A 19,101-nucleotide genomic window follows, 5' to 3' on the forward strand; every position below is an offset into this window, starting at 1 on the left:
ACAGATTATCTATTGTTGTTTAGTAGAGGCATTTCGTACGATAATATCGATTGAAAGAACTATCAATCATTGTTACCCTTAACATAAAGTATCGATACTATCGATTTTGGCATCGAGTGTTTGTCACCACTACTGAAGCTAAATACACAATTTTTTATTTTCATATGTGGAGGAAGGAAAAGATTTTAAAACAAATTTAATAGAAATCGGCAGAAGGAATGTAAAATTTAAATATTTGTTCCACTTTACATCCACAATCATATGACCACTTGTTGGATAGGTATTTTCATAAGCTTTCCAACGATACCCATATTGTGGATCCGGGTCTAGTCGGGGTCTTGAACCCGGACTTTCGGGTCGAAAATCTGGGGTCCCAGGTCCGTCCCCCAAGAAAAAAATAGTTTCCCGGGATCATGGTTAAAATACCTACCACTGAAAAAATTTTCGAAAAAATTTAAGAGTTTTTACTAAACTAGAGTTAAGCCTAAAATACATTCATATAAGAAAAACATATATATAAGAAAAAATTGACAATTTTTGAAAAGGGGCTTATATGCGTGTTCTACTGTACATGTTGTACAGCGTTGCCATCAATCCTGGATGCCCAGGATCAATCAATCCCTGGATGTCTAAAGCAACAGCTGTCAAAAACTCATGTCAAATTAGTAAGATTGGCGCCCGCTCTGAAGTTCAAAGGGACAACTCCCCCAAATGGGTGTCAAAGATTTGTGGACAGTACTTACTCCTCACGCCGAACGCAAGCCCATAAGCGAGTTGAGAGGAAAAATCGTTGCCATAGACTTGGCTGGATGGGTTTGTGAGAGTCTCAATGTAGTAGATTATTTTGTACATCCCAGACATCATCTAAAGTAAGTTACGGGTTTTTTTAATGGTTCCATATGTTTTAATTCTATTTTTTTCAGGAACTTATTTTTTCGTACCTGTTATTTAATATGGGAAGAAGTGACTCCAGTTTTTGTGCTAGAAGGCACAGCACCAAAATTGAAAAGTCAAGTAATGGAAAAACGCAATGAAATACAATTTCGAGGTGTACGGCCAAAGGACAAACCGCCGCCAAGCCAACAGCCGGTCAATTCGCAAACATCAAATAAAGGTGGCGAAAAGGGAAGATCACGTTTTAACATGGTTTTAAAGCAGTGCGAAAATCTTCTCACCTCCATGGGCATACAGTGTGTCCAGGGACCCGGCGAGGCCGAGGCGTACTGTGCATTTTTAAATCAAAAGGGGGTTGGTGAGTTTTAGATTGAAATTAGGCCTTTTAATCATATCTTCCTGATAGTTGGTAGATGGTGTTATAAGCCAAGACTCCGATTGCTTTGCCTACGGTGCTGTGCGTGTGTATCGCAACTTTTCGGTATCATCTCAAGGCGCTTTAGCAGCACAAGGTGGGGCCGTAGACATATACGATATGCGTCAAATTTGCAGCAAAATGGGTGAGATTTGAAGTACAATTTAAATGTATAAAATGTATTATGAATAATGTATATCATGTAGATTTTGGACAAAACAAAGTAATCGTCATGGCACTATTATGTGGCTGCGATTATTGTCCCGATGGAATTGGTGGCATTGGGCGTGATAGCGTGGTTAAACTTTTCAATAAATACAAAAATGATGAGATATTAAACAAGATACGTTGTTGGCGTTACGAAGATTCAAAATACTCAGCACTGGAAATGAAGGTAGACGATAAGAGTATATGTGCAAACTGTGGTCACATGGGACGAACACAAAGCCATTCAAAGAGTGGTTGCGGTATTTGTCGTACCAACCGAGGATGTAATGAAAGTCTTTGGAAGTAAGAGACAAATTCTTTATTGGAGATGAAATATGGGATGATATTTGTTGTTTCTTTCAGAGAAGAACGTTTGTCTATAAAGGCGGAATTGATCCTACGAAAAAAGGCTTTGTCCGATCCTTCTTTTCCCTCTGAAGCCATAATAGAAGAATTCCTAAGGCAACCAAAAGAGATTCCAAAATTAGACCTCCGTTGGCGACAACCAAATATGGTTAAATTTATAAAACAAGTCGGACATCTTTTGCAATGGAAAGAAGTTTATTGTTTTCAAAAATTCTTTCCGATTTTAACAAGATGGCAGGTTATGAATGCCACCCGATTAAAGGAGATGCCAACGGCCGTTGTTTACGTTGCACCCAAAGAAATTGTTAAAAAGAGAGTGGTAAAAGGTATTCCAAGCTTAGAAATTATATGGCAAGATGAAAAAGGAATATTCAATGGCCTGGTGCCTGAATCACAATTGCAAGAGGTTGAGTCGGAAAATCCAAAAGGAATTTCTGATCTTTGGACAACTGTGGAACCAACGAGTTTGATGGAAACAGCATTTCCCGAAGTGGTAGATGCTTTCCTCAAGTCGAAGGAAAAACCCAAGAAAGCCGCAAAGAAGCCAAGAAACAAGGCAAAACACTTAGATTCCTTGGATAATTTAGATGACTTAATGAAGGCTACTGATGAAGTTGCAAAAACAATAAAACCCAAACGTCAAGCGAAAGCAAAATCTGCCACCAAACTAGGATTACAACCAATTGATAAGTATTTCAAACAAGCTAACGACAAGAACCAAACACCCTGAAGAAAGAAAAATTATTAATGCAAAACAATCAGAGCTCTACTCCACTCACCAAAGATGTTCCTTCTGATTTAGAAAGTGATGAAGATATTGATCAAAATGCATTTAACCTTTCCGATATTGTGAATGGTATTGTGGCCAAAGGCCATGATCCATTTGCTTTAACACACCATGAGGGACGTCAATTACAATACGAAACTATGCCCCAAGATATTAGCCTTTTGCTAAATGATTTCGACAACTCTTCATTCCAATTAAACTCAAGCCGTGTTCAAACAAAATTATCCATTGATGATTTGGATGTGTTGTGTGAAAAACGTGTCCTATCCACATCTTTCCAAAACTCCACAAATGCTGAAGCTAAACGCAGGTCGTTGGACGATAGCTTCGATATACTAGTTAAAATTGGATCCAACAGAGTTGAGAAAATTAAAGATTTGAAAATATCTACTGAAAGTCTCTTAGACCTTCCTACTAAACCTCTGAATGTAGTGGATCGCTTCAAACAAAAACAAAGAATAAGCTTGAATTTTAATACAAATAATAGTAGTATCATTGAGAATGACATTGGGGATTCCAATGGCGTTAGCTACTTTTTCAACAGTAGTTTTCAAACAGACAATGAAGATGTATTTGAAAAGCTTATGGAAACTAGTTTGGCCAAATGTGATGTGGGCGATCAGGACAGTTTGGATGAGGGAGAATTTGTTCTGTTAAGCGATTAAATTGTTTGTATATTTCGTTTTTAATTTGTATTCCTAATTAAATTACATAAATAATCTATAGATAATTTAGCTTAATTTTACAATAAAAATGTTTTCAAAATCCTAATATTATGATTTACTTGGAAGTATATCTTCGATCACTAGCCTTACCTTGAAATAATACTCTTCTTCATATATCAAATCATGTGTCTGTATTTATTTAGAAATGACCAAAAACCAAGCTATTTTTGTTCCATGAAATTTTCCGTAGCGAATTCTTTTTCCAGACGTAGGTATTTGTACCCTGATTCCCGGAAAGTTTTTTCCTGGGCGGCGGACCCGGAATAACTAAACCGATATGGACAATATAGGTACCATTCAAAAGCTAATGAAAATGCCTATCCTACAAATTACATTATTCAAAACGGTTCGGGAGTTATAATAAAATTTTATAAATTTTAAGTATAAAAAGATTACTTCGCGTATCCGCTGTTAGACTACCTAAAACAATTTCAAATTTAGAAAACTTAGAGGAGAAAGTCTCAAGCTCTGGCAAAGGCCATGGTAGAAAAATGCAGGTAAATGCTTCAACGCTTAGGAAAATTAAATGTCAAAATTTTTGAAATGCTTTGTTTTAAATATGTAGATTTTATATGTTTACCTATACGATGCAAATCGGAGGATGTGATGATATGTATTTTTCAAAAATTTTTACAAATTTCAATAACTTTTCATTTTACATTTGCATTTCTTAAATCGTTTTGAAATTTCATTGTTCCAGCAGCTGTATCAATGCGACTACCTGTATTCTTCTACCATGATTTTGGTTCAAAGACTCATATCTTTTGATCCAGGAAAGTAATCTCATTCTTATATTATGCTTCATATAGTATAAGTTTCTCTCTCTCTTTTTCTCTATTGTGTATTCTCATCATCAATTTTTCAGGTTCTGGAACAGCTCAATAGTATAGTAACTGTAGTAATGCCTCAGTCCCTGCAAGAATATAACTTTTTTTAAAACTTGCCTATTTTTTGCTGGGTCTGGAACAGATTATCTATTGTTGTTTAGTAGAGGCATTTCGTACGATAATATCGATTGAAAGAACTATCAATCATTGTTCCCCTTAACATAAAGTATCGATACTATCGATTTTGGCATCGAGTGTTTGTCACCACTACTGAAGCTAAATACACAATTTTTTATTTTCATATGTGGAGGAAGGAAAAGATTTTAAAACAAATTTAATAGAAATCGGCAGAAGGAATGTAAAATTTAAATATTTGTTCCACTTTACATCCAACTGAATAAAAGCTTCACAACAATCTGAAAAAATACTGATTATTGATCGACAAGAAAAAATAGCGTCATCATGATGGCCAGACGCGGTGGCAAGCGTATTAGGATGGATGATATCCCGCCCGAGTACGAAGAGCAGGGGTATGTTGCATTTTATACATTTTAGAAAGATAAAAATATTAGAATATATTTTTCAGGGAAAACGTAAATGATTCAATTTCGGACGGCGATAGTCCTACAAAAAGAATGACAAGATTGCGTGCCCGGGGTGGTGTCCGCGATAAACCCCCAATTATCGACGAAGACGAGGATGACTTCTGGGCTCCGGTTGTGCGTAAGAAAAAACAGGAAAAGCCAAAGAAACCACCAGGTGAACGTCGTGAAAAGCCGGAACGCCAACGCAAAGAACACATGGACAAAGAGCAAGAACGTATCGATATGGAGAGGGATGTAACAACCGACGAGAATAGTTTGTACTTTATTGTTCGCCATTCCAAATCTCCCATTATGAATATCGTCGATGATTGGATTGAACAATATAAAGTTAATAGGGATACTGCTCTTATAGCCCTATTGCAATTTTTCATTAACGCCAGCGGCTGCAAAGGTAAAATACCCGAAGATACAGAACATCCCATGGATCATACAGCGGTCATCAGAAAAATGACAGAAGAATTTGATGAGGTAAGGAGATTGGTTGTTTAAAGAAATTGCCGTTTTAAAGTAATTTGTTCCTAATTACTATTTAAGGAAAGTGGTGAATATCCCCTCATAATTCCTGGTCAACAGTGGAAAAAATTCAAAATGAATTTTTGTGACTTTGTTCAAACTTTGGTCAAACAATGTCAATATTCGATTATATACGATCAGTTCTTGATGGACAATGTAATTTCCTTGCTTACTGGCTTGTCAGATTCTCAAGTAAGAGCTTTCAGACATACGGCTACTTTGGCAGCCATGAAGCTTATGACCGCTTTGGTTGATGTTGCCTTATTGGTATCGAATAATTTCGAAAATGCAGCCAAACAATATGAGGCTGAACGCCTTAAGGTATTGTATAGAAATATGATTAATTTCCGATTGATAATAAATTATATTATTTTCGTTAATGTAGTCTCGTGATCGACGTGCCTCAGATCGTTTAGAGTCGTTAATGGCTAAAAGAGCAGAGCTGGAAGAGAATATGGATGAAATTAAAAATATGTTAACATACATGTTTAAATCTGTATTCGTACATCGTTATCGGTAGGAGTTAACAAATGTACAAATTACAATTTGGTAAATAATATATATAATTGAATTTTTTAGCGATACGTTGCCCGACATTAGAGCCATTTGTATGGCCGAAATTGGAGTTTGGATGGAAAATTATCCCCAAAACTTTTTGGATGATTCTTATCTAAAGTATATTGGTTGGACGTTACATGATAAAGTCGGAGAAGTACGTCTACGCTGCCTACAAGCACTTTTGCCTCTTTATGACAAAGAGGAACTTAAGAGTAAATTGGAATTGTTCACATCAAAATTTAAAGATCGCATTGTTGCAATGACTCTGGACAAAGAGTTCGAAGTTGCCGTACATGCTGTAAAATTGGTCATAAGTATTCTAAAGTAATTATTTTATAAATGTATTGCGTTCTCTTTTTATCATATTCTTAATTTTGTAGGATTCATCCTGACATCTTGGCTGACAAAGATTGTGAAATCGTTTATGAATTGGTGTATTCCTCGCATAGAGGAGTGGCCCAGGCAGCTGCAGAATTTCTTAATGTACGGTTGTTTCATTTAACTGCTGACATGGAAGAGACCAAATCCAAAAGGGGCAAACTAAGGCTTCCCAACACCCCTTTGATACGAGACTTGGTGCAATTTATGATTGAATCTGAATTACATGAACATGGTGCTTACTTAGTAGATTCATTTATGGATAATAATCCCATGGTAAAAGATTGGGAATGTATGACGGATTTGTTGCTAGAGGAACCAGGATATAATGAAGAAGTTCTGGATAACAAACAAGAATCGACGTTAATTGAAATTATGGTTAGCAGTGTTAAGCAAGCAGCAACTGGCGAGGCGCCAGTTGGCAGAGCTAGCAATCGCAAAATATATCTCAACTCCAAAGAACTAAAAGCCATACAAGATGAAAAAATAAGACTAACGGAGCACTTCATTGTAACATTGCCGCCATTGCTGGAAAAATACCAAGCTGACAGTGAAAAACTGGCAAATCTATTGTCAATACCACAGTATTTTGAATTGGATATTTACACTACAAATCGCCAAGAGGCTTATTTGCAATCTTTGTTGGATAAAATGAGCCACATAATGTCGGTGCATACAGATCGCGATGTGTTGGAAACCTGTGCCAAAACATTGGAATATTTGTGTACAGAAGGCAGTGCCACGTATACACGGTGTGATGTTGCCCGTTCGAATATCATCGACAATGCTGTTAATAAATATAAAGATGCTATCGAAGATTGGCGTAATTTAATTGCAGGCGAAGAATTACCCAATGAAGATGACATCTACAATATTATAAGTTCTCTGAAGGTTGTCTCCATCCTGTACTCTTCTCATAACATGAATCCTTGGAATCTTTTTGATTCCCTATTTCAAGACGTGGATGAGTGCCAAGCAAAAGAAAATCCCGGTCGCAACATTCCTAATGAGGCATTGGTGTATTGTATAGAGGCCTGTTATTTTTCTATAAGTTGGGGACTGTATTACGTTGAAAATAATTGTGAGACATCACAGGTTGAATCGGCGGTTAAGGAGCTACGAACAAACCTTGATAAATATATGTTTGCCTGTTTCGAATTGACACGAGATGGACCTACAGATGATGTGCAAGAAGCGGTAAGTAGATGATGGCTCAAATATAAAAATCATTTAGCAATTTCTTATATTCTATTGTTTTTAATTATAGGCCTACCAATCAATTTGTGATCTGTTAATAATATTTTCGGATCAATTAGCCCGTAATGAAAATCCTAATGTCCGCACATTGGAGTACAAATCCACGTTGGATGAACAATTGGTATTGAACAATTTCGTACAGCACTATGTCTTCACGATAAGACAAGAAGGTACTACATTTACGATAGTTACTATAATTATAGTTTGTAACTCAATGCAGATTCTATTTCCACAGATCTTCAGGACGAGACTCGTATAATGGAATTGCATAAGAAACGTAACTACTTAGCGTCCTACTGCAAATTGGTGGTTTACAATATAATACCAACAAAGAGTGCTGCCGGAATGTTTAAAAACTATGTCAAGGTAGGTTATATCACATAATGCTGCAATTTGTTCATAAAAATGATTCTGGTTTCTTTATCTTTGCAGTGGTATAATGAATATGGAGACATCATAAAGGCCACCCTTGGGAAAGCTAGAGAAATCAACAAAATTAATTTTGCATTAACACTGCTTTTGAGTCTTATTGCGGTCTTTAAGGATTTACAAAGCCAGTCCGAAAATGAATTGGTCTCAAAGAATTCTCATGAATTTAGTGAACTTAAGGAGTTGGCCAAACGATTTGCGCTGACATTTGGTTTTGATGCCATAAAAATCGTGAACCAATTATTGCTCTACATCGTGCTGGAATTTTATTTGCAGTCGGTGAAGTACCCGAGGATCCAGTGGCAGCCCCTAAACGCTTGCTTTTCTTAGAAGTTCTAAATGAGTTTAATCACAAGTTGTTAAAACAGGATAAGAAAGTGATTTTGAATTTCCTGGATCGTCGAATTTCACCAGCCCTGCCTTCAAGTAAACAAGAGGAATATCAGCCATTGTTTTTGTATCGTAATTCTCTGGTGCATGGAGAAACTGATCAAGCTCCAGTCAGTTCAAAGCGAGCTTACGCCCGCAAGCGGCGTGGTGATCATGGTGAGTTAGAAAATAGTGTATACTTTATGAGAAATTATCAAATTCATTTGATTTTTTTAGACGATGAAGAGGATGAGGACGATTACGAAGATGAGCACAACGATCCAGATTTCCGAGGATAAATATCCCCATGCCTTTGGTATATTCAAAAGTCGTAGTAGGACACGTAGTGTTGCAATTTTAAGCTAAGCGTGTAGTTCACCAATTATGTAATAAAAAAACATTCATTTTTCTCGACTCCATTAACTTTAGTTTCCATAAACCTGATAAGTTATTGTTATTAAGTTTATTAAAAATGAATAAATAAAGTTCTATTTTACATTGTATCATGAGAAAATATATTAATGAAACTTCAAATTATTTAACAAAACATAAAAAAATGTTTTCACAAATTAAAACTCCTATAGACTAAATAACATTTCACAAACTATTTTGGCCAATATTGTTCGGCATATTTGTTGGCTTTTAACATGGCCATTTCTAATTGTTCTTCAAATTGTGTTGAGGTTTTCTTGCCTTTCATATTGCAAACGTCATGGGGATTTTGACCTTTTGGTGCGGATACCTGAGCTTTAAAAATCGAAGCAAATTCCTTCAACCATTTTTGGGCATTAAAGTCTTCCGTTGGAATTCCTGTAAATTATTAAAACATAAGAAAAATCATAAGGAATATTCCATAAATTCGTTACCTTAGGTACACAACATCTGGCCTTGACTATGCCATCGGCCTTGGCTATGACCAAAATTGGACGGTCTGTACAATGTTTGGTGGCTTTTTGCAGTGGTACCTCTTCCATTAAAACTGAACTTGAAATGTAATGTACTAAATAAGGATGTTTAGCAGCAGGTTTCTCTTGAAGCAGATTTCGCATTTCAACATCCAAAAAGTCTCTGAAATTAAAAAAAACTTAAATCTTGTGGATGTGCTTTCTATTCTATTCATACTTAATATTAGTTCGTGCAGATTCCTTAAGACGTTTCAGAATGTCGTTTATGCGTTCCAGAATATCCATTTTAAACACGTAAGGTAATTGAATATCTGTGTGGAGTAAATTATGTCGGATCTTTTGCAACTCAACTTCTGTGGCATTGGACATTTTATCAGTCTTGAACTCTTTCTCCAACATATCAATACGATGTTTCAGCAATTCACTCACTTTGTGGACCTGCAAAAATAATGAAATATATAAAAAATCTAGATTTTTTAAATTAATATCCATAAATACCTTATCTGCCGCCTCCCCTGCGACCGCTGTAAAGGCATATCTGGCACGATTGTTTGCTTGAGGTTTGTCACGGAAAATTTACCCAATTCCTTGGTGTTTGTAACATGTGTTCCACAGCACAGCTCTTTTGATTTTAAATCGAAATTATCACAATTAATAGTCACCAAACGTAGACCAGTCTCGGGATATACCTCGCCAGGAATCATTGTAACATCATTTTGTTGTAAAATATCTGAAGCATTGCAAAGTTCAATATTCACTGGGGAGGCCGAAGAAATGATACGACTAAATATATATACAAAATACTTTTCATGAAACTAAGAATTCTGACACTACAACTTCTTTACCCTACCTTATTAGCTCCTCAATTTTCGCCACATCATCCTTGGTTATGCGTTTTCCTATTATACCGACTTCTAGCTTACAGCAGTCACTGGTTACCGAACTTGATACCTGATATGTTACTTTGTTGAATAGAGTTCTAATGGCACCATTTAATAAATGTGTAGCTAAAATAGAATCAGTTTTAGTTTTTAAAATGTTTTGAGATAACCCCCTCCATAGTTACCTGTGTGATGGCAAATATTTCGCTTCCGATGATTTTCATCAATTTGAAGTAGCACACTATCACCGGTCGCCAATGTAAATTGAGAACGTTCTTTAGGCAGTTCACACATGTGAACGACACAATCATTTATACAAACTACATTTACAACGTTAAGTTCTAAATTGTTATTATTTATCGACTTTACAACAATATGACCCCGATCAGATTGCTGACCACCCGATTCGTAGTAAAAGTTACTTGAATCTGTTATAATGGAAACAATGTCATTGGTGTCAGAGATTCCTCCATTACATACGACTTCATTAACACTGACATCATTGTACAAAATTCCCAACACTTTCGATTTTAATTCAGGTATAATGTATTTGTTATCCTCGTGGTTGTAAGTATACGAATATTTGTGATTATTATCTGTAGCTGGCAAGGATTTTGTCAATTCTGTCAACGAATTTTCTATACTTTTGTAGTTGATACTCGAATGATCGTTCAACATCATTGAATTCTTAGATCTTTGTTTGGCATTTGCCACTGCCTCTTTATAGCCAATCGTATCATATGTCATGTCTTCCAATTGGGCTAGTTTTATGAAATTTTCTTCGGTTAGACCATATGTATCCGAGAGTTTGTACAGAAAATCGCCGGGAATTGAATTATTCTTAAATGTATGTTTTACCGATTTGAATTCACGATATGCAGGTACAAAACCAGGGCATTTCATCAAATCAACATCTTCTAAATCCGGATATTCACTTAGAACTTCACTGAAAGCCTTTGTAGAATTCTCTCTTAAGCTTTTGAAAACTTCTTGCTCGTGTTTTATTAACTCCAATATATCGTTTTGTTTACTCTGTATTTCGGGATAGGCGGAACCCAAAGTTTCTGCCACAATTGGTATTAAATGGTGCAAAAGATTTTCATGAACAAAAATATTTTCCGAAACGGTTATGGCTTTGCGCAGAACACGTCTTAATTTTTGGCTACATATTAAAAAAAAATTATTTAATAAGTTCTTAACAATAAATGTTTTCAATACTCACTTCTGGTCCGGCAGCATTCCATCCGCCAAACATACTGCTATCATTCTAGCATGATCTGCTAGAATTCTATAGCCTGTATCTAAAGTTGCACTGTTGCTGCTAGTGGGAAATGAACCCGAGTACTGAGGTGCTTTCGATATCTGTTATTGAGGGGTAGCATAATTTTTTTTCTGTAAATTAATTTAATGACATTGATTTACTTGCCTTTTGAATTGTATTAAATATTGGCATGAATAAATCGGTATCGTAATTTGACGATTTATTCTGTAAAATTGCTGTAAGTCTTTCAAATCCCATTCCAGTGTCGACATGATGAGAGGGTAATTGCGTAATAGAACCATCTTCATTTCTATAAAAAATATAAGATAAAATAAATTTCCTCGCTCTACCTTATCTATATAATATAAGCAGATATTTGTTGGTGTGTTATACCTATTATATTGTATAAATACCAAATTCCATAGCTCGGTCAAATCAGAACGGCCAGCATTTACTAATTTAGCCCTTTCTTCCGGACTAGCTAAATCAGGTCTATGATCTATGTGAATTTCGGTACAAGGTCCACAAGGACCTGTGAGACCCATTTCCCAAAAGTTGTCCTTGCTACCGAAAGGTAGTATTCGAGAATTAGGAAAACTGTAAAGGAATTAGATAAATTTCTCCACAACCGAATATTGTTTTTTTACACACCCCAGACTTCGCCATATATCAACACATTCTAAATCTGCCGGCAAGCCTAAAACTTTATCGCCGGCAAAATATGTAACATATAGCCTTGATGGATCTATTTTATAGGGACCTTGTAGCAATTCCAAAGCCATTGCACAAGCTTCACGCTTAAAATCGAAGAAAAGAACTCAAATAACTTTTTTTGTTATAATCAAAGAATTAACCAACCTTGAAGTAGTCACCAAAAGACCAATTCCCCAACATCTCGAAAAAGGTGTGATGATATCCATCCTCCCCAACAACTGACAGATCATTATGTTTACCACCAACTCGTACACATTTCTGGGAATTTGTAACCCTTTTGTGTGGTGGCTGTGTCTTGCCCAGAAACACTGATTTGAACTAATAGACATGTAATAAGGAAAATAAAACATAAAACCACAATAATTTTGGTTCATCCTTTCGTCGCACCTGATTCATTCCGGCATTCACAAATGATACAGTTGGATCGCAGAAAGGCACAACAGGACTGGATCGCACAAATTTATGACCATGATTATTAATGAAAAAATCAACAAATGTTTTTCGTATTTCTCGCGAGGATAATACCCTTTGCAATTTTTTGACAGAAGAGTGCATCCTTTTTTACAAAATCCTCCTAACGATTAATATATAATATTCCTGCGGACTGATATAATTTTCTTCCAAAAATAAGCCGGTGTAAAAGGGGAGTGCCTAAATAAAAGCGTTCTAACATATGTTACCAAAAAAATGAAAAGCGCACCCATTCTTCAATTGCACAGGGTGTCATCGATGGGCAAGAACAAGAACAATAAAAAGGTAAGGTCAAGGTACCTTGGGTAAGGTAGAGCTACCAGCTGATTAAATTTTTCTCTGAGTGTGCCAGACTTCTGCGAATTTTGTGTATGTATTTATTGTTTTGAAAAATAAAAGCAAAATATTTTCAAAATAAATGATTGGAGGATACATAGATTATGGGGCGCGTTTTGAAGATATTAACCAGATTAGCAATGGAATTAGATCATATTTTTGAAATAAAATCCAGGCACTTAGTTCATCTTTCGCTTTATTTAAGTCATTTAAAAATGAGGAAAAATGTGAAATAAATGAAAACAACTTGTAGCATATAATTTGAATAATTCTGACAGGAAGCGGGCATAGCCTCAGTATTGCTATAGTTTTACGAAGCTGTTCTACTTTCTTGTTGTACCATGGGTAAAATTATGTGGGGTTTTGTCAATGGGGTTTTCACTATCGGCTCAAAATCGGAATATAACTCATTTATGGCTCTGTGATATATAGTCCGTATTGAGTCTTGGACCCGGAAATTTGGAATCAAATATATGGGAATTCCTCTCCATCTCTTAAGAAAAAAGTCTTTTTCCGGAAACAGGCTAAAATAGTGGACATGTCAAAAAAAAAAAAATCTCAAAAAAATCGGAGAGTTTTTTCTAAACTAGAATTAAGCCTAGAATTAGAAGAACGTAAATTTTTTAACTATGATTACATTTTTAGTATTGATAAAAGTGCAAAAATAGTAAAAAACATGCAGGAGATTGTAGAAGAGAACAGATATGTTAAATATGACTTATATGTGCATTTTTCCAGAAACTACAAGAATCTAAAGCGGAAGGTGAAGCTTTTGTTCGTGGTAGAAGAATATAGGTAGTCTCATCGAAACAGCTGCTGGGACAATAAAATGTCAAACCAATTTTGAAAAAAACTCTTTCATACAAGGTCTGGAACAAAGCATTTGTGTTGTTTAATAAAGGCACTGCGTCCGATAATATCGATTGAAAAAACTATCAACCGATATCCATCTTAAATGAAAGTATCGATGCTATCGACATTGCCATCGATGATATATCTAAACAAACAACAATAAACATGTGCGACGAAAATCCCAAGGAAGTAGGAGTCACAAGTTCCTCGGACAAATTGGAAGATGAAAATCGTCCAGCGTTTGGAAATAGATTTTTGACCAATCAGGATGATGTTTTTTCCCATAACGCATGGTAAATATTTAAGAAATTTAGGCAACTTTTTGTTATACAGCGTAGCAAAGAGGCCATTATCTATACTCCCCTCTGACTTGGAGCTCACTCGGTATCGCAAGAAACCAGCTGGAGGAGGAAGAATATTAACAAATAAGTCGATGTTTAATGAGTTCTATGCCTGGTATTGACATAACAACATCTAACTATAGAAATGAATTCTATTTATGTTTCTCTTTAGGGATAATGTGGAATGGGACGAAGAGCAAGAACAACATGCATTGCAAGCCGTACAAAAGAACTCCACCGTGAAAATGTCTGACGAAGACAAAGCCAAGTTCAAAGGCGATGCAGACAAATTTTGGGATTGCTTCTATGGTGTTCATCAGAATAGATTTTTCAAGGATCGTCATTGGTTATTTACAGAGTTTGCTGAATTGGCTCCCAACAAAGATATACAAGAAAGTAGAAGTATTTTTGAACTTGGCTGTGGCGTAGGCAACACTATATTACCCATACTAAAGTATAGTACAGAACCAAATCTGAAGGTATACGGTTGCGATTTTTCCGCAAAGGCAATAGACATTTTTAGAAATCATCCAGAGTTTGATGAAAAACGTTGTGAAATATTTGTCATGGATGCGACATTGGAAAATTGGGAAGTGCCGTTTGAACCAGAGTCACAAGACATAATAGTTTTGATATTTGTTCTGTCTGCCATTGAGCCTGGCAAAATGAAACATGTGGCGGAGAATTGCTATAAATATCTTAAGCCAGGTGGTTTAGTGCTTTTCCGTGACTATGGCCGTTATGATTTGGCACAACTACGTTTCAAGAGTGGAAAATGTTTAGAGGATAATTTCTATGTTCGCGGAGATGGTACCATGGTGTACTTCTTCACTCAAGAAGAAGTAAGGAATTTATTTACCGGCGTTGGATTTAAGGAAGAACAAAATGTTATAGATCGAAGGCTGCAAGTCAATCGAGGACGTATGTTAAAGATGTATAGAGTGTGGATACAAACTAAATACCGAAAACCGAATGTTTGATAATGGAATACTACTAGAATTAATTTTTTATACTTGTGTAAGCCAATTAAATAAAGGACGTATGCAGAAATATAACATTCCGTGGAAATTAAAACAAGTGTTAATATAGTTAATATAAATAAATAAAACATAAATCGCTTTGTTTGAAGTGGACATAAACAAAGGTAGAACAGTTTTCAAAAAATTTTCGATCTATCGAAATTTCTATCTAAAATAAGCATACAGAAAATATTTTCGATCGAAATTTTTCGATATCGAAAGCAAGCATTTGGCCCCAATGGCGCAATAACAAGTACTCTGCTCCAAAAGTTATTGGTCTGTTCCAGAACTGCAAGAATGTAAAAAAAATTACTACGATAACCGATATAATATAACCTTTATGAAATCGAAAAAATTGTAAAACTAGTGGATTCTTACAGGTTTTGGAACAGAGCATATGCTATTATCATGGTATAAGAATATAGGTAGATGCATCAACGCTTGGGAACATTGATATGTCAAAATTTTTAAGATGTTTTATGAAAAATAAGTGGATTTAAAAATGTTTTTTTTATACGACGCAAATCAGAGGTTGAATTTTTTAAAAATTTTTACAAATTGTCATAATTTTTCATTCAACATTTTCAATTCCAAAAACGGTTTGGTAGTTAATTGTCCCAGCAGCTGTGTCGATGCGACTACCTGTATTCTTCTACCATTTGAACTCCAAATTATGAAAGAAAATTTATTTAGATTAGTTAAAACTGTTGACAATCACATATCATAATCACCTCTGAAAGACATTGTATAAGAAAACATTCTGAAATCGATTTATTTCTCCAAAAACTTTTTCATATTTTTGACATATATTATGCTTGCCAGTGTGACATTTCATTCATCAATCATTGTAAAGAAATGTCTGTCCATTTCAATGAATCGCTTATAGGTACCGAATTCCGATTTCACAAATCGAATAGGTTTCCATCACATACCTGAATCTATATAATTCACACGTTAATTATGAAAAACTCCTGTTTTCCCTGTGTTGAATAATATAGCTCTTTTTCCTTCTTCTCCTTTAATCTGAGTTCATGTTTTCAAGCTAATTTCAATGAATGATAATGTGGCCTTATCTCATCATTAATAGTTTTAAGCTTAGTTTCATGAAATTTTATTTTCATAAAAAAACTTGTATGTAAACGGCGGGTTAAATCGAGTTTAAGTCTATTCGATTGTAAAAAAATAATGATTCGATTTTGTGCCGATATCGGTAATCGAATAGTAACGATAGGCATTTGTCGATCTATGTATGCCTACTTTTATCCAATTTTTTATTTGTACGTGAACGTCGAACGTCGCGAAGTGTGCAAGAACGAGATCCTCCGACGGCTGCACAGCCCGAAAAACGAAACCCGATAACCGATTAATCATCAATTTTCCCACTTGTGTGTGATTGTTGTTAAAAAAAATTTCCACAGCATAAATATTTATTTGTGAATCTGCAGTGTTATGTGCGAAATTGATTAAAGTAAGCAAAGCAATTGTTTATTAAGTAGAAACATCAATGTGCGCCGAATGGGCCTGTGAAAAATGAGGAATTGAATATGGCCAATACATAAAATCCACCACAAAAAATAATGGTACTGGAAAACGGTGTCGTCTGCAAGTAGTTTTTTTTCTTGTCTTCTTTGCTCGGGAGGCCCCTTGCAATATAGTCTGCTGCTTGAAGTTTTGTGTCTACACATATTGCAAAAACTTTTTTTGCTGGAAATCGCTATTGATTAGTGCAAAAAAATGTTGGAGTGTAAATAACAAAAAAGTGAAACGTTGTTTATTAAACCAAAACAAAACGTGAAAGCTACAATAACAACACGACAACAATGAATAGTGTTAATTAAACAAATAGAGCTATACATACAACACCCATTTTTCAACGAAAAGAAGCTGCTAAGCAGACGAAGAAAGAGTAAACAATCTTGGTTGTTTTGCATTTGAGCATTTGATGATAGATGAATAATAAGAAAGGGCACGGAAAATGCAAAGGAGAAAAACAAATGCATTGTGTGATTTATTGATGAAAAATATAGAGGAAGAGAGAGTGTAGTGGAATTGTGCAATTCTGGTGCCCGATGTCATAAAAAAATAGCTTCGGATTTTAACGTCGCGTCTTTTGATTACTTTTGTCGTCAACAGAGACGGAAGAAGAATATTGAGAGTGATGCACTAACGTTTAGGAGATTCAAAAAGTTTGGGGCAACAGAACTTCGGACTTTGAAAATTTTAATTGCAAATTCTCAAGTAGCATTTTACTAATATTAGAGCTAAATTCTTTTCATTAAAAATCCATTATAAAGTTCTGCTGAAAGAGAACACTTTTGTGGTACAAAAGAAAAGAGTTATATTGAAGTCTCTTTGATTTCTCATTGCATTCGAGAGATCGTTCTTTTACCTGTCCCATTCCATTTCATGTTCCTACCTAGAAGCCATCATTAATGCCACACACAAGTCATACATTTTACCTGTCTGCCCCTTTAAAATTATTCTTTATGCCCTATCTCTTTTGTGTTTTTGTTGTTTGCATTTGAGTATTCGGTTTTTATTATTAATCATTTCTTACGTTTTTTATCTTCCGTCTCTGTGTATGAGTGCGCGTTTAATCGACGACCCCGAGTGTGTGTGTTTTTGTGTTCTTATGTATTTGTGTGCTACTACATTAAACTTTTCTTCAAACAAATTGTTGATTTAATTGAATTTCGTTTTTTCATTGTATTCCTTCTTCTTTGCCTTATGAACGTCTAGCTGACTGGCTGACTGACACCCTGCTCTCGACAATACCGCAAACAAACGATCATAATCGAGTCATTCATTTTTAAGTGCATAAAATAGCCGCTCAGTAATATTTGTTGTTGCTGCGGCTGCTGCTATTCTGACAAATACATAACAGTGTTGCCAACTTGTTTGTGCTTCCTCAAATAATATAGAAAGAGAGGGAGAGAGAGAAAAAATACAAACGTCAGCTTGCAACAAAAAACCAAACTAAATCAAAACAAAACATTGAAAAAAAGTGTCTGCTGTAGCCTACCAAATTTTGGGGATTACGACAGCAGCTCTCCCGAATACATTTCTTCTTTGGTGGATTACATTAACAATTTGTAAAACTGGCGGAGGAGACGGCAGAAAATTCCAACATGAGTTGGGGTATTGAATTATGGGTAAGTTTGGAAATTGATTTGTGTTTTGATGATTGATAGTTTCAATTTTATTGTGTAGATATGCATTGGGAAGAAACATGTCAATATTGAAGGCAATCTATTGAGCTAAGAAACAGCATTATTCAATTAACTTACCAAAATCCAATTTGGTGCAACAAATTTATATCAGTTAAAAAATTAATGGATAGGGTATGGAGCAAAAAAAAAACTAACTTAAAAAAACATTGATGTTACACAATCCTGTCCTTATCAGAATTAAACTCCAATGGCTTACACTATATATTGGACAATCGTGGGGTCGTATAATGACGTATAATTCCAGTTTTCTTCGATTTACCAATCTAATTGGAACCGTAGGTTTTCAGAAGAGAAGTTGGAAATGAGTATATGTGCACATGGTGAATGAAAGTAGAATTATGTGCAGTAGTTCAAGCTCACTAGAGAAGAATAAGAAAAATAATTAAAGGCAGAAGGAAAGGATCACTAATATAGGACATTTGAGGTATTGTTGTGTAGCAAAGGTATTGGAAAGCAGTATTGAATCAAATAATGAATTAATTGGCTAGGATATCTGGTAAAGACGTAAGACATGTAAACGAAAACCCAAGTATTACTCGGGTGCTAAGACTGTCTCTTTTATTGTGTTCAGTGATCCTGCTCTGTTGATTCCATTAGGAGAACATGAGCTAAAATAGCAATGATGCATTACCTAACACAGGCGGATAGTGCATGATGTTTCGAGACGATGTCAGATTTTATCTTGGAACATTAAATACACATTGTAAGCCCATGCGATCTGCTCTTTCATTGTTTAAAACAGTTCTTCATTATAGAGAATA

General features: G+C 35.3%; 4 protein-coding genes and 1 pseudogene across 11 annotated transcripts in view; 4 read left to right on the top strand and 1 right to left on the bottom strand.

Annotated features, from left to right (window-relative positions):
* The first annotated feature begins 118 nt into the window (after positions 1-118).
* On the top strand, positions 119-3,397 carry LOC101887434 (flap endonuclease GEN-like; annotated as a pseudogene).
* Positions 3,398-4,472: 1,075 nt separating this feature from the next.
* LOC131802681 (cohesin subunit SA-1-like) lies at positions 4,473-8,857 on the top strand. Its single transcript, XM_059123078.1, is given in 11 exon segments — positions 4,473-4,751; positions 4,808-5,294; positions 5,361-5,660; positions 5,725-5,855; positions 5,919-6,221; positions 6,278-7,472; positions 7,543-7,702; positions 7,768-7,898; positions 7,965-8,181; positions 8,184-8,507; positions 8,568-8,857. Coding segments are annotated over 11 exon segments (3,378 nt in total). The 5' UTR covers positions 4,473-4,683; the 3' UTR covers positions 8,630-8,857.
* Positions 8,711-12,734, bottom strand: LOC101900297 (alanine--tRNA ligase, mitochondrial). The gene is given in 13 exon segments (XM_059123079.1): positions 8,711-9,130; positions 9,186-9,398; positions 9,453-9,673; positions 9,734-9,786; positions 9,789-10,018; positions 10,086-10,242; positions 10,302-11,278; positions 11,339-11,478; positions 11,543-11,687; positions 11,771-11,974; positions 12,029-12,174; positions 12,236-12,409; positions 12,479-12,734. Coding segments are annotated over 13 exon segments (3,024 nt in total). The 5' UTR covers positions 12,647-12,734; the 3' UTR covers positions 8,711-8,934.
* A 1,151-nt stretch (positions 12,735-13,885) lies between these two features.
* Positions 13,886-15,234, top strand: LOC101900126 (tRNA N(3)-methylcytidine methyltransferase Mettl2). The gene is made up of 2 exons (XM_005175688.4): positions 13,886-14,043; positions 14,264-15,234. The coding sequence occupies exons 1-2, from the start codon at positions 13,916-13,918 to the stop codon at positions 15,069-15,071; spliced, it is 936 nt and encodes a 311-aa protein (XP_005175745.3). The 5' UTR covers positions 13,886-13,915; the 3' UTR covers positions 15,072-15,234.
* A 1,139-nt stretch (positions 15,235-16,373) lies between these two features.
* The window catches only part of LOC101898157 (formin-binding protein 1-like), a 222,696-nt gene continuing 219,968 nt past the window's right edge, over positions 16,374-19,101 (top strand). For 4 of the 8 annotated variants that reach the window (XM_059123086.1, XM_059123088.1, XM_059123089.1 and 1 more), the window contains exons 1-2: positions 16,383-16,578; positions 17,850-18,262. In XM_059123086.1, the coding sequence (XP_058979069.1) occupies positions 18,239-18,262 (24 nt within the window). In that variant the 5' untranslated portion in view covers positions 16,383-16,578; positions 17,850-18,238. Of the gene's footprint in view, positions 16,691-17,849; positions 18,263-19,101 lie in introns of all 8 variants that reach the window. The other 4 variants (XM_059123082.1, XM_059123083.1, XM_059123084.1 and 1 more) reach the window with 4 other exon arrangements.

This window comes from Musca domestica, unplaced genomic scaffold (genome assembly GCF_030504385.1).
Source record: "Musca domestica strain aabys unplaced genomic scaffold, Musca_domestica.polishedcontigs.V.1.1 220, whole genome shotgun sequence".
NCBI lineage: Eukaryota > Metazoa > Arthropoda > Insecta > Diptera > Muscidae > Musca > Musca domestica.